The sequence below is a fragment of the Castanea sativa genome, chromosome 2 (genome assembly GCF_040712315.1).
Source record: "Castanea sativa cultivar Marrone di Chiusa Pesio chromosome 2, ASM4071231v1".
In the NCBI taxonomy this organism is placed as follows: domain Eukaryota; kingdom Viridiplantae; phylum Streptophyta; class Magnoliopsida; order Fagales; family Fagaceae; genus Castanea; species Castanea sativa.
In genome coordinates, this window is record NC_134014.1 from 2,919,048 (window position 1) to 2,931,873 (window position 12,826).

The 12,826-nt window shown below is 35.0% G+C and overlaps 2 protein-coding genes across 2 annotated transcripts; one reads left to right on the forward strand and one right to left on the reverse strand.

Annotated features, from left to right (window-relative positions):
• Positions 1-6,059: 6,059 nt before the first annotated feature.
• Positions 6,060-8,707, reverse strand: LOC142625561 (G-type lectin S-receptor-like serine/threonine-protein kinase LECRK2). Its single transcript, XM_075799191.1, has one exon. The coding sequence runs from the start codon at positions 8,530-8,532 to the stop codon at positions 6,154-6,156; it is 2,379 nt and encodes a 792-aa protein (XP_075655306.1). The 5' UTR covers positions 8,533-8,707; the 3' UTR covers positions 6,060-6,153.
• A 1,379-nt stretch (positions 8,708-10,086) lies between these two features.
• Positions 10,087-12,573, forward strand: LOC142625562 (G-type lectin S-receptor-like serine/threonine-protein kinase LECRK4). The gene has a single exon (XM_075799192.1). It carries the CDS (start codon positions 10,087-10,089, stop codon positions 12,421-12,423), a length of 2,337 nt encoding a protein of 778 aa, XP_075655307.1. The 3' UTR covers positions 12,424-12,573.
• The last annotated feature ends 253 nt before the right edge of the window (positions 12,574-12,826 follow it).

Below are 12,826 nucleotides of genomic sequence, written 5' to 3' on the forward strand. Positions count from 1 at the left end.
CCTTTTTTCACTGACTCCTGCAATTTGAACATTCTCTCCCTTAAACCCCAAACACTTTGTGTATGGGGAGGTGCCAATTCAGTTACATGGCCCTTGACCGTTATATATATATATATATATATATATATATATATATATATATATATATATCTCATTTAATAAATATAGAACTTCCTTTAAAAAAAATTAATATGTTTATCATAATTAAGGGAAATCCTAATGGGTACTTCACTTGAGCATATGTGAAAAAGACATATACATACCACAATTGGTAAAGAAAAAAGAAAAAGTTGCTAATTCCTTTTAATATGGTTAATTGTTTTGGTCAATTAGTCGCCAAAACAACATGCCGCTTATTCATACCAAAACCACAAATGACAATGCAACATTAGCCATCTGTAATTGCTAATCTGAAAGTACAAATTTCTTTAATAGCCCTACCTTCAAAATCAAAATCAAAACACAAAAATCATTTAAAAATCACCAAATTAGAGTTTAAAATTATAATTAAATTTTAAAAGAAATCTAGGCACAATTGCACAAAAATTCCATGAAACTAAGTCACATTTAGGAATATTGAACCATTTTGTCTTTGTATAAATAGGGGGTCCCAATGGGATGAGGAAACTAACAATTTTCTCTCCAAAACATTTATTATATGAATATAAAAGTTTCCCATTGTGTACTTTTCAGAATTAAAGAACATGACTTGCCAACTAATCAAACTAGAGTTTTTAGTACCTAAAACAATTTTGCAACTTCTAAAACAAACCTCAGTGTATTCATTATCAAATTCCATAGTCTCCTGTTATATCAAATGAGTGTTTTAAATTTTCTCGCAAAGTATTGAATAGTAAAGCTTTTGGGCCATAGTTTCAATTACAACTCTCAATCATGTTGGACTTGGATGACACCTATCAACAACGTATCATTATGAGATGCAGAAAATTTTGTAGTGTACACAACGTTTAGTGTAGATGGGAAGAAATTTCATCCTATTGAACTTGGTTAGGTTAGTAAGGGACCTATTCCAATTTAATGATCCTGAAATTTTGTATACTAGTAATAGTCAAGGAAACTTCCACCTAAAATAAGTCGGACTTTTGGCAAGAAAGAAAATTGATGTCTAGACAAATCAAGCTAAGGCCAACCAAAATGGACCATATTCTTAATTTCTTATCTCTATTTGTTCCATGTACAAGACTTACAATCAATGCTTACAATCAATGCTTGGCGTATAAAAGTTGAACATCTTATCTAAAGTCCATCATCTGAAAGCTTGAGAAAAATTTCATTTAAACTAACACAATATATAAATTATAAAGGAATCAAAGAAAAATTGTCAAAAATAATGAAAATTTAATCTATGCTTAAATTTTTATAAGGATGAACATAATAGCAATATCCTTTTAAAAAATCTATGCTTATTTTGTACGTATGGTAAAGTCCTATCATAAAGTTTTTTGAGACTCATGTTGATTAGTGATTAGGAGTCATAAATAAATAGTCATCAATATATATATACATATATATATATATATATATATATATATATATATATACATATATATATAAGCAGAGATCTCATGCAGGAGTACATGAGATCTTGCCAAGTGACCTCTAATTTTGCATTTAGCATTTTTTTTACCTCTTTTATTAAGATTTTTTTACTGTTACCCAAAAGTTTAGATTAACTAATTTATGTTATCTCATTAGTCTCTCATTAATTGCCTAAGCTTACATCACACATTTCTCTCTTTTTCATGTTTTTTAGCATACCTACCATTTTAATATTTAAAAAAAAGGAAAAAATAATAATTAAGGACTAATAGTAATAACTAACCAGATAAGACATTGGAGGGAGATAGAGAGATACAAAAATATTGTGGATTGTTAAATAAAACGCATTGTTTCACTACAAAATCAAAACGCATTGTTTCACTATAAAAGACCTGAGATTGACAAAACATTTGAAAGAGAGAGAAAGAGAAATCTGAGAGGCCACTACCTTCGTTATATTGGCCTTCCACCACCATTAAGAAGCCGTAACCCTACGGGTATTTCCTTTTTCTTTTTAAATTAGGGGATTAAATATAATTTAGGTTTGGGTAATTTGATTGGATAATTTTTGTTTTGGGTATATAAGTAGAGAGAATATTTGGTACGCAATGTAAAGCCATATTCTATCATGGTTTTAAATCATCTATAAGACACGTGCATACACACTTGCCCATACCATGTTTTAATGTCGCATTATCAATGAGTGGAAGACAGTGAGAGAGTTGGACATACTTTTATTTCATAGTATTTAATATGTGAACATAACACAAATTATTTAATTTTCATGGTCCTGTTACTCTTTTGCATTTAGTTTTGGTTTTATGATTTAAAAATAATAATCTTACATTGAGAAGGCTTTAAATATGCAGTAAAACAACAATTATAAATTGTACACACATAATCATTATAATTATTCAGTTCAAGGAATGAGTAAAAAAATGTTTTTTTAGAGGATTATTGTAGAATAAAAGTTGTTACAAAATGTCTCTCTCAGAGATCTCATGCGAGAGTGCATGAGGTTCTGCTAAGTGGCACTCTAATTTTGCATTTAGCCTTTTTTTACCTCTTTCATTGAGCTTTTATTTTATTTTTATTTTTTATTGTTACCCAAATGTTCACATTATCTTATTTTACTGTTATCTCATTAATTGCCTAAGCTTACACCACACCTTTCACTATTCTTCATGTCTTTTAGCATATTCACTGTTTTAGTATTTAAAAAAGAAAAAGAAAAAGTAAGGACTAATAGTAATAACTAACAAAATAAGACTTTAGAGAGAGATAGACAGACACAAAAATATTGTGGATTGTTAAATAAAAGACACTATTTCACTATATATTACCAAAATAAAATATCTAAGACTTAAAAAACATTTTTTTTGAGAGAATTTCTACCTATGACGTTTGCTCTTGATAATAGCTCTTTATCATCAGACCAAGACACCAATCAGTTTTTTGGTGTGGGCGGGGATTGAACCCTAGATCTCTTATACAACCATCAGAAACTTTACTAGTTGAGCTAACTAGAACCCACGAGACTAACAAAACATTTGAAAAGAGAGAAGGAGGAATCTGAGGAGTCACCACCTCCGTTATATTGGCCTCCCACCACCATTAAGACACCGAAACCCCTATGGGTAATCTTTTTTTCTTTTTAAATTAAGAGCTTAAATATGATTTAGGTTTAGGTAATTTGGTTAGTTATATATATTTTTTTGGTATATAAGTAAAGAGAATATTTGGTGCGCAATGTAAAGTCATATTCTACCATGGTTTAATTTTAAATCATCCATAAGACATGTGCATATACACTTGCCCACACCATGTTTTAATGTCACACTATCAATGAGTGGAAGACAATCAGAGAGTTGAGTATACTTTTATTTTATAGTATGAAATATGTGAACACAATATAAATTAGCTGATTTTCATGGTCACGTTACTCCTTTGCATTTATTTTTGGTTTCATGATTTTTTTAAAAAAAATCTTACTTTAAGAAGACTACAAATATGCAGTAAAACTACTAAACCAATTTTTAATCTTTCAAAATATATATGTTTTTTTTACTCTAATTTAATTTACTTTTTCTTTATAATTTATGTACAACATTATTCAAAACAGTTTTACATATAATATTGCAAAATTATCCGTGCATCGCACGAGTAACTTACTAGTCATGTCTTAATTGATCACATCCCTTGGATACTCTTAGTTTCTTAATGTCGACATGATTAGCTAATTAGTTTTAATATACTCTAAGAGAAAAATACACGTAATGAGTAAATTTTTGAGAAAACTTTCAAACTCTCATATTACGTGTAAATGCGGGACTAAACACAAATAGATGGGAAAATGTCTACCAAAACTAAGATAATATTGTAATATTAAGTAATTATCATTGGTCCATGGAATTTGATTAGAATTGTAGTAAAAAATTCAAGGCCACTACAAAACAATAAAACAATATTGAGCTTTCCATGAATAGTTAGTCCATGGAATTTGATTAGGATTGTAATAGAAAATACAAGGCGGCTACAAAACAATAAAGTAACACTGAGTTTTCCATGAATTGTTAGTCCATGAAATTTGATTTGGATTGAAGTAGAAATATCAAGGCCATTGGTTAATTACATTTACACCACAACATTTGGAAAAGTATGACCACACGAAACAAATAATAAAACAATATTGAGCTTTCCATGAATAGTTAGTCCATGGAATTTGATTAGGATTGTAATAGAAAATACAAGGCCACTACAAAACAATAAAGTAACACTGAGTTTTCCATGAATTGTTAGTCCATGGAATTTGATTTGGATTACAGTAGAAAATTCAAGGCCATTGGTTAATTACATTTACACCACAATATTTGGATATGTATGGCCACACGAAACAAATAATAAAGCAATATTGAGCTTTCCATGAATAGTTAGTCCATGGAATTTGATTAGGATTGTAGTAGAAAATACAAAAATTGTATCAACTTGTCTATGAGGTGTGTCTGTGTTGTGTGATGACGACTTTTAAATATGTTATTTAAGTTGTCCAAGAAACTAAGTGCACAAATTCTAAGGTTGCCACATGATTAGAAATAGAATTGAAAATTTTGTTATTACGAAGCTTGATCGATCTTCTAGTACTGAGGTATAAGTGACCTCGATAGATGGGCCAGAGTTGAGCTATGTATCGAGGCAACAAATTAGACACTTACAATGAGCAAAATTTTGACTAGCTTGATCGTGTCTTTAAGTAAATTTCCTTGATCAGTTTTCTAGACACTTTAAATTGGGAAACAAATACATTATTTTATTTTTTATTTTATTTTTTGACTTGGATATGCCAACACATACAAAATATAACCCTAACAAAGGTCATTGGCTAATTGTATTTATGCCATAGCATTTGCATTGGTATGGCAACACAAAACAATAAAGAGACAAATATTTACCCAACAGAAGAGAAAATAATAGGAGAAATTGGCATGATACACAATGTTAAGCAAAAATATATTTGGATAATTCCGTAGTTACAAAAAAATGGAAAGGAAATTCAAATCTTTGCTATTTTCATAAAAGAGAGTAGATAATGCCACCGAATTACAACAATGATACTATATTTTCATCTCCACGAATGTTAGTTTTAAAACTATGACCTTACTAAATTTGAATATTTTTTGAAAAAGTAAGCCATATGCATTTATTTTTTGTGACGGATTTGTGTGAAACTATACCCTTTTTTAAAATGGTGAATTGCAACTAATTTAACTGTCAACAAATGGAAGAGGCAGAGGTATCAACCGAACTCTGAGGTGTGGTGGTACAACAAAGATGGAACTCCTGAACATCTAAACAAGGAGCAAGTAATACTGCAAATATTTATTTTTGATCTCACTTTATCAAAATGATGTTGCTCCTCACAAAAACAACATTGCCCAGGAGCTAGCTGAATATATGTCTGGGAGTCAAGCTTGTTTTGGTCTTGTCAGGATAATACAGGAAGAGGCTGGCCCTTTTGATGTCTTGTGGTTTTGACTCCTTTTGGAAAAGAGTAGATGAGAAAGGATGAATGGAGGCTGCAATGTTTCTGCAAAATTTTGTATTACAGTCTAAATGACAATATTAGATCCTAATGTATACTAACCTGTAGGTCAGTTGTTTCATTAGTTAGCAAAGTGTGAGAAGCCCGTGACTCACTTATTAACGTGTCAGTTTGTAATTCGTAGAACAGTCAGTTAATTAGTTAGTTAGTTCTCACTGTGCAACGGTAAGTGCAGAGTGATTTGCTTGGTTAAATAGACTATTTTATTGATGTGTTAGATAGGGATGTAATTAATCTTTAATCAGTTAAGAGAGAAATCAAGATTTTCTTCTCAAATTGCTTTTCTTTCTATGAGTCCTTTTTGCCTTTTGTTAATAGAAGTTTTCAGTTCATCAGAAAATAGAAAAAAAAAAAAAGAGAATTACATGGTGATCTTTCAATAATTAGAGGTTCTGTATGCAAAAAGAAAATTCTTATTAATCACGTAGCAAGTTGAAGTAGTTCACAATCCAAATCAAAACTAGAAACATAAATAGAGGACAACAAAATTTATCTTAAAATATTTGTGCATCAGCCAGAGGAGGAACTTCAACTTCAACAGTTCCTTCTAACATCTGAACAACCTTCTTCATTGATGGTCGTAGAGTTGGATTAGAACATATGCACCATACTCCTACCATAGCCATCCTCTCAAACCTCTTGTAATCACTCAAAAGTTCAGTATCATTACTCACAGTGGCTTCTAAGTTCCCATCTCTAACACAGCTCAAAACCCAATCTGTTAGAATTGTGTACTCGACCTCTGCTGATTCATCAGCTGGATGCAACTCCATGTGCTTTCTACAATAGATAATCTCAAGCAACATGACCCCGAAGCTGTAAACATCCACCTTGGCTGTTACAGGTGCATTCTTGAGCCATTCTGGTGCTATATATCCCATTGTTCCTCTAACATTGGTGTTTGTTCGAGATTGATTTGGCATCAGCAGCTTTGCTAGGCCAAAATCGGCTATCTTAGCAGTGTTATTGTTGTCAAGAAGAACATTTTGTGGCTTTATGTCGCAGTGGATGATCTGGGTGTCACACTCTTCATGCAAATATAATAAACCTCTTCCAATCCCAAGAGCAATTTGAGCTCTACTTTCCCAGCTGGGTCTTTCCCCTTCACCAAACAAGAAGTTAGATAAAGTCCCATTTTGCATTAGCTCATAAACCAAAAGCCGGTGATTATGCTCGTTACAATAACCCAACAACCGCACAAGATTCTTGTGATGTGTCAAACCTATTACTTGTACTTCTGTCAAGAATTCCTTCTCACCTCTTTCAATCACTTTCTCCAACTTTTTAACAGCTACTTCAACCTCTTCATCTTCTAAGGTTAAAACCCCACTGTAGACAGTACCAAATGCACCTTGGCCTAGCATATTCTTGAAACCATTTGATGCTTCTTGCAAGTCTTGAAATGAATATGCCTTCAAGTTTATCTCTACCGGTTTTCTTTTTGGAGGTGGCTGGAGTTGAACGCATATATGACGCTGAGCCCAAGGGTGTTGATAAATGCCAATGGCTGCAAAGAGCACAGCAAGTATCGAACATGACAAAAAGCTTGCCAGTAAAACAGCACTGGATGGAGATTCCTTTTTATCCTTACGGTCCAAATTGTCATTCTCCACAGGGACTTTTAGAAACGCCACCATATTATTAGTGGCGGGGTTGCTTCTTCTGCCATTCACCAATGGCATTCTCTTCTTGTAACAAACATGAGAATCTCTGTAAAAAACGCCAGCCACGCAGAAACAGTCATTCATCACTTCCTCCCTGCACCCATCCTCATCTGTTTGTTCAATTTTCGCCAAATTTGCGAAATCAGAGTTTGGGAAATCGGCATCATCAAGTCTTCCAGTTGTATATTGTGAATTCGAAGAATTTGGTGCACAAAAATCAATCACTAGTTTTGGATAGCACCCTTTGGAGGGAATGTTTGGATCCAAAGGTGAATAACCAGGCAAGCATGTGCAGTTGACTACTTTATTATCAGGTGAAGTGCAAAAACCAAACACCCCACAAATATTATCCACAGTGCAAGGCTCTTTAATTGCCTCCCATACAACATCCCATTGGCTGGCACCATTTCCTTTATAGAAAGCTAACTGTTGGAAATTTCCTTTGTCGTTGATAGTTGCTCGGTGGTAGAAATCTTCAATAGGAGTGGGTGCCGCGCTTGTCATATTGTATGCCTCCAATTTTTTTTCTACATAAATAGGATACAAAAAAGCTGTGGTCTTGTTGAAAACTAGGCTCACGTTGCCATTGTTAACAGTAGCAGTGTACCAGTAAGCAGGATCACTAAAATGAAACGCTTTCAGTAGAACATTCCCATCCGATTCTTGAATCTCCAACTTGTATCGGCCAATTGAGTAGTCAATTGTGTCATTGGCATTGGAATAGAGCTTCTGGCCCATCACCAAAGCTTGGCCTAGTAAAATAGTGTTTGTAGGGAAATTGAAACTCTGCCAGATGATTCCTGAGGAAGAATTTTGCAATACAAAATTGCCATCATCTTGCATTGAAGCAGAATCTGTTGATGTGCCATTGTATATCACAACTTCAGTCCCATTTGAGTGTGTCAGCATTAGTTGGCCTGTGAATGATAACTCAATGGAGGATCCTTTACGAGCTGAGTCATCACGATTTGCTGACCAAACTAGAGTTTTGGCTGAGATCTTATCAAACCAAATTCCAACAAGGTACTTGCCGGTGACAAGAGGGTAGAATCCAAAAGCAAAATCACCAGAAGGTGATTTCCATGAAGAATTGGATCCTGCACTGATGCTGGAACCCAAGTTAATTGTACTTTCATTCATCTGAGTGCATGAGCAAAGTGAGGAGAGAATGAATGTAAAAACCCAAAGAAGAATTCTAGTGACAACCATTGTTACCAAACAAGAGAGATCAATGGGTAACAACCAAGATAGGAAGGATCTGAAAAGTAAGAAACAGAAGAAAATGCCAACTTATGTGCATATGATACACACAATTATTCTGTATATCAATGTCTCATATTGTTACCTCGCTTCAATTAGATTTCTGTCAATTTTCAATCAAACTTTGAAGTGTCTGGCTAGTACGATATGATCTTTGAGTAGCTAGTGAGTTGGCTTGGCATGCATGATATAAGTCTAGTGAATAGTCAAAATTTTGGACGTGCATGGTTTTGGTTTTGTGTTAGTAGTCAGGTAATCTTATTCCACAGAAAATAAAAACAAAAACAACTCAGCATTTCTGTGAAGTGTGACCCAAGTGAAGAACGATTGATGGCATAATAAGAGTGGTGGGTCATCATTTGTCGTAAATTGTGCGCCATCAAAGGCTCTAAATAGTTTGAATGTAAAGGTAACAGACAAAGTAATTAGTCTAGGGACAGCGTTTTTTAGAATTACTGATATGATTTATTGTGCTAGGTGCACGATAAAAGTGCTGTCATGACCCAAGTGAAAGTGATGTTGACCCAAGCGAGGCACGATTGATGGCATAGTAAGAGTGGTGGTGGGTCATCAGTTGTCATGAATTGTGCGCCATCTAAGACTCTAAATTGTTTGAAGGTAAAGGTAACAAACAAAGTAATTAGTCTAGGGACATAGCATTTTTTAGAATTACTGATATGATTTATTGTACTAGGTGCATGATAAAAGTGCTGTCATGATCCAAGTGAAGCACAATTGAGGGCATCATAAGAGTGGTGGTGGGTCATCATTTGTCATGAATTGTGCACCATCTAAGACTCTAAATTGTTTGAAGGTAAAGGTAACAAACAAAGTAATTAGTCTAGGGACATAACATTTTTCAAAATTGTCGATAGGATTTATTGTGCTAGGTGCATGATAAAAGTACTGTCATGACACAAGTGAAAGTGATGTTGACCCAAGTGAAGCACGATTGATGGCATCATAAGAGTGGTGGTGGGTCATCATTTGTCATGAATTGTGAGCCATCTAAGACTTTATATAGTTTGGAGGTAAAGGTAACAAACAAAGTAATTAGTCAAGGGATACAACATTTTTAAGAATTGCTGGTATGGTTTATTGTGCTAGGTTCATGATAAAAGTGTTGTCATGACCCAAGTGAAAGTGATGTTAATCCAAGTGAAGCACGATTGAGGGCATCATAAGAGTGGTGGTGGGTCATCATTTGTCATGAACTAAGACTCTAAATAGTTTGAAGGTAAAGGAAACAAACAAAGTAATTAGTCTAGGAACATTGCATTTTTTAGAATTGCTGATATGATTTATTTGACTAGGTGCATGATAAAAGTGCTGTCATGATCTAAGTGAAAATGATGTTACTCTAATTACAACAAACAATGTTTTAACATAAAAACTTGAAGAAAAAAAATATTATACCCCAGAAGACTTTTTTAGAAAATTTTTACATAAGCTCCTCTTAAAGTGATTTACATATCCTTATTTGGATTTTCACAGCACTTAACAATGGCTGTAATGATAATTGTTCTAATACTATTTATGAACTTCTGTGGCTTACATGCCCAAATTTCTCCCAACATAAGCTTAGGTTCTAGCTTTACTGCTGGATCCAATGCTTCATTGCGGTCCTTCTCTGGTGATTTTGCATTTGGATTCTATGCTCTCCAAAACGGCCTCTACCTTGTTGGGATTTGGTTTGATAGAATTCCAGAGAAAACACTAGTTTGGTCAGCCAACCGTAACCACCCAGCAGAAAAAGGATCATCAATCCAACTGACTAATGCCGGAGCTCTTGTGCTCACTTATGGTAATGGTAGTACTCTACAAATATATAATGAAGCTGCTGCAAGTTTAGGGACCATGGAAAATGATGGCAACTTTGTCTTGAGAGAGAACAGTTCAAGAGTCCTTTGGCAGAGCTTTAATTCTTCAACAGACACACTCTTACCGGGGCAAGCTCTAGTTAAAGGCCAAAAGCTCTATTCCAAGGCAAAAGGAAGTTCAAATTACTCAACCGGGAATTTCATGCTGGAAATGCAAATTGATGGAAACTTGGTGCTCTCTGCATATCATTTCTCTGATCCTGGTTATTGGACCACACAAACCTTTGCTGACAATGTGAGCCTAGTCTTTGATAAGAGTGCTTCCTTGTACCTTGTCAATGGCACAATGGATGAAATCTTCCTTATAACAAAGAACATTTCAAGCCAAGTCGAAGACTACTATCACCGAGCAACTGTTGAATATCATGGCAATTTCCAACAGTATATTTACCATAAAAGAAATGGCAGCGGATGGAAAAGGGTGTGGAGAGTCAATAACGACCCTTGCTTCGCGAATTCTATATGTGGCATAAACGGCATGTGCACTTCATCGGATAATGAAACAGTGAGCTGCAGTTGCTTACCGGGCTATCTCCCGTTAGATCCAAGCGATGTGTCTCAAGGATGCTACCTGGAAAACGTGCTGAACTATTGTGCTGTCTCTTCAATGAGGAGCTTTAGCATGAAGGTCATTGAGGATGCTGATTTCCCACCTGGTTCCTATGATGGAGATTTGGGTCAAGTGACAAACGTTAGTGTGGAGGGATGCAAGAAGGCTTTAATGGATGATTGTTATACCTTGGCTGCTTCCTGGGTGGATTCTAAATGTCTCAAGAAGAGGATGCCTCTGCTAAATGCAAGAAAGAGTGCTTCCACCAAAGGTAGTGTGGCATTTATCAAGGTAGCAAATAAGAAGAAGAGTGAGGAGCCAAGTCTTGCAACGAAAAGGAAAAATTTTGATACACGGGTTCTTTTGGTGATTGGCCTTATGATAAGTGCTTCTCTTGCTTTCCTGTTTGGAGTATTTGCCTTGTACTATCATCTATTGAAGAGAAAGCAGTCACCAAATGCAAAGACCATTGGGATTAACTTTCGAGAATTCACATTCCAAGAGCTGCGTGAAGCAACAAATGGATTTAGTAAGGTCCTTGGTCGTGGTGCTTCTGGAACAGTTTACAGTGGTAGTCTAACTTTAGAGGATGCCAAGATTGATATTGCTGTGAAGGAGCTAACAAAAGCTACTGAGAAAAGTGAGAAGGAATTTATAACAGAGCTCAAAGTTATTGGTTGTACGCATCATAGAAATCTGGTAAGACTGTTGGGATTTTGCGTTGAGAATGATCAACCACTTCTAGTTTATGAGCTAATGCCAAATGGAACATTATCACATTTTCTTTTTAAGGAGGGGGAGAGACCCACTTGGCTTCAGAGGTCAGAAATGGCACTTGAAATAGCAAGTGGTTTACATTACTTGCATGAAGAATGTGAGGCTCAGATCATACACTGTGACATCAAGCCTGATAATGTGCTACTTGATGTCAATTATACAGCAAAAATAGCAGATTTTGGGCTATCAAAGCTTTTGAATAAACAGCAAACCAGAACTGACACTAATGCTAGAGGAACATATGGATATATGGCACCAGAATGGCTAAAGGTGGCACCTATAGCCGCCAAAGTGGATGTTTACAGTTTTGGTGTGATGTTACTTGAAATAATTTGTGCTAGAAGGCACATAGAACGGAGCCGGGTTGAAGAGGAGAGTGGCAAGGATGATCTACTTCTTTCAAATTGGGTTCTAAATTGTGTGATTTCACGGAAGCTGGAGATGGTGGTGGGACATGAACCTGAAGTATTGAGTGATTTCAAGAGGTTTGAGCGAATGGCCTTGGTGGGATTATGGTGCATTAATCCGGATCCGATTCTCAGGCCCTCTATGAAGAAAGTGACACAAATGCTGGAAGGAACAGTGGAAGTTGGGATCCCACCTCAGGTCTATGATTATGTTTCAAACAATTGAAGTAGTTTTTTCTTTTTTTTTGCCTGTATTAGTTATTAGTTAGCTGATTGTATGTATTTGGCTTGTATTTTAGGCCAAGCTTACTATGAGCCAGCTTTGTGTGACAGTTTATATTATATGAATAAAAATGAGGTAAGGTGGTTGATTGTATGACATGACAAGACGAGAATTACTGAATTTTAAATTTAGGATAAGGTGGTTGATTTGAATTCAATATGGTTCCCAAAGAGCCAAGAGTTGTAAAGAGGAGCATGTTAACAATCATGCCCCTAGTTTCACTATTAAAGCAAAAGCAGAGCAAATGATTATTCTTGCTCTCATTGCAAGAAAAGGACTTGGAAATTGAAGTCTAAGAAATTGAATATTGCAACGTTAAAGCTGCGGACCACGGTAGCCTTTATTC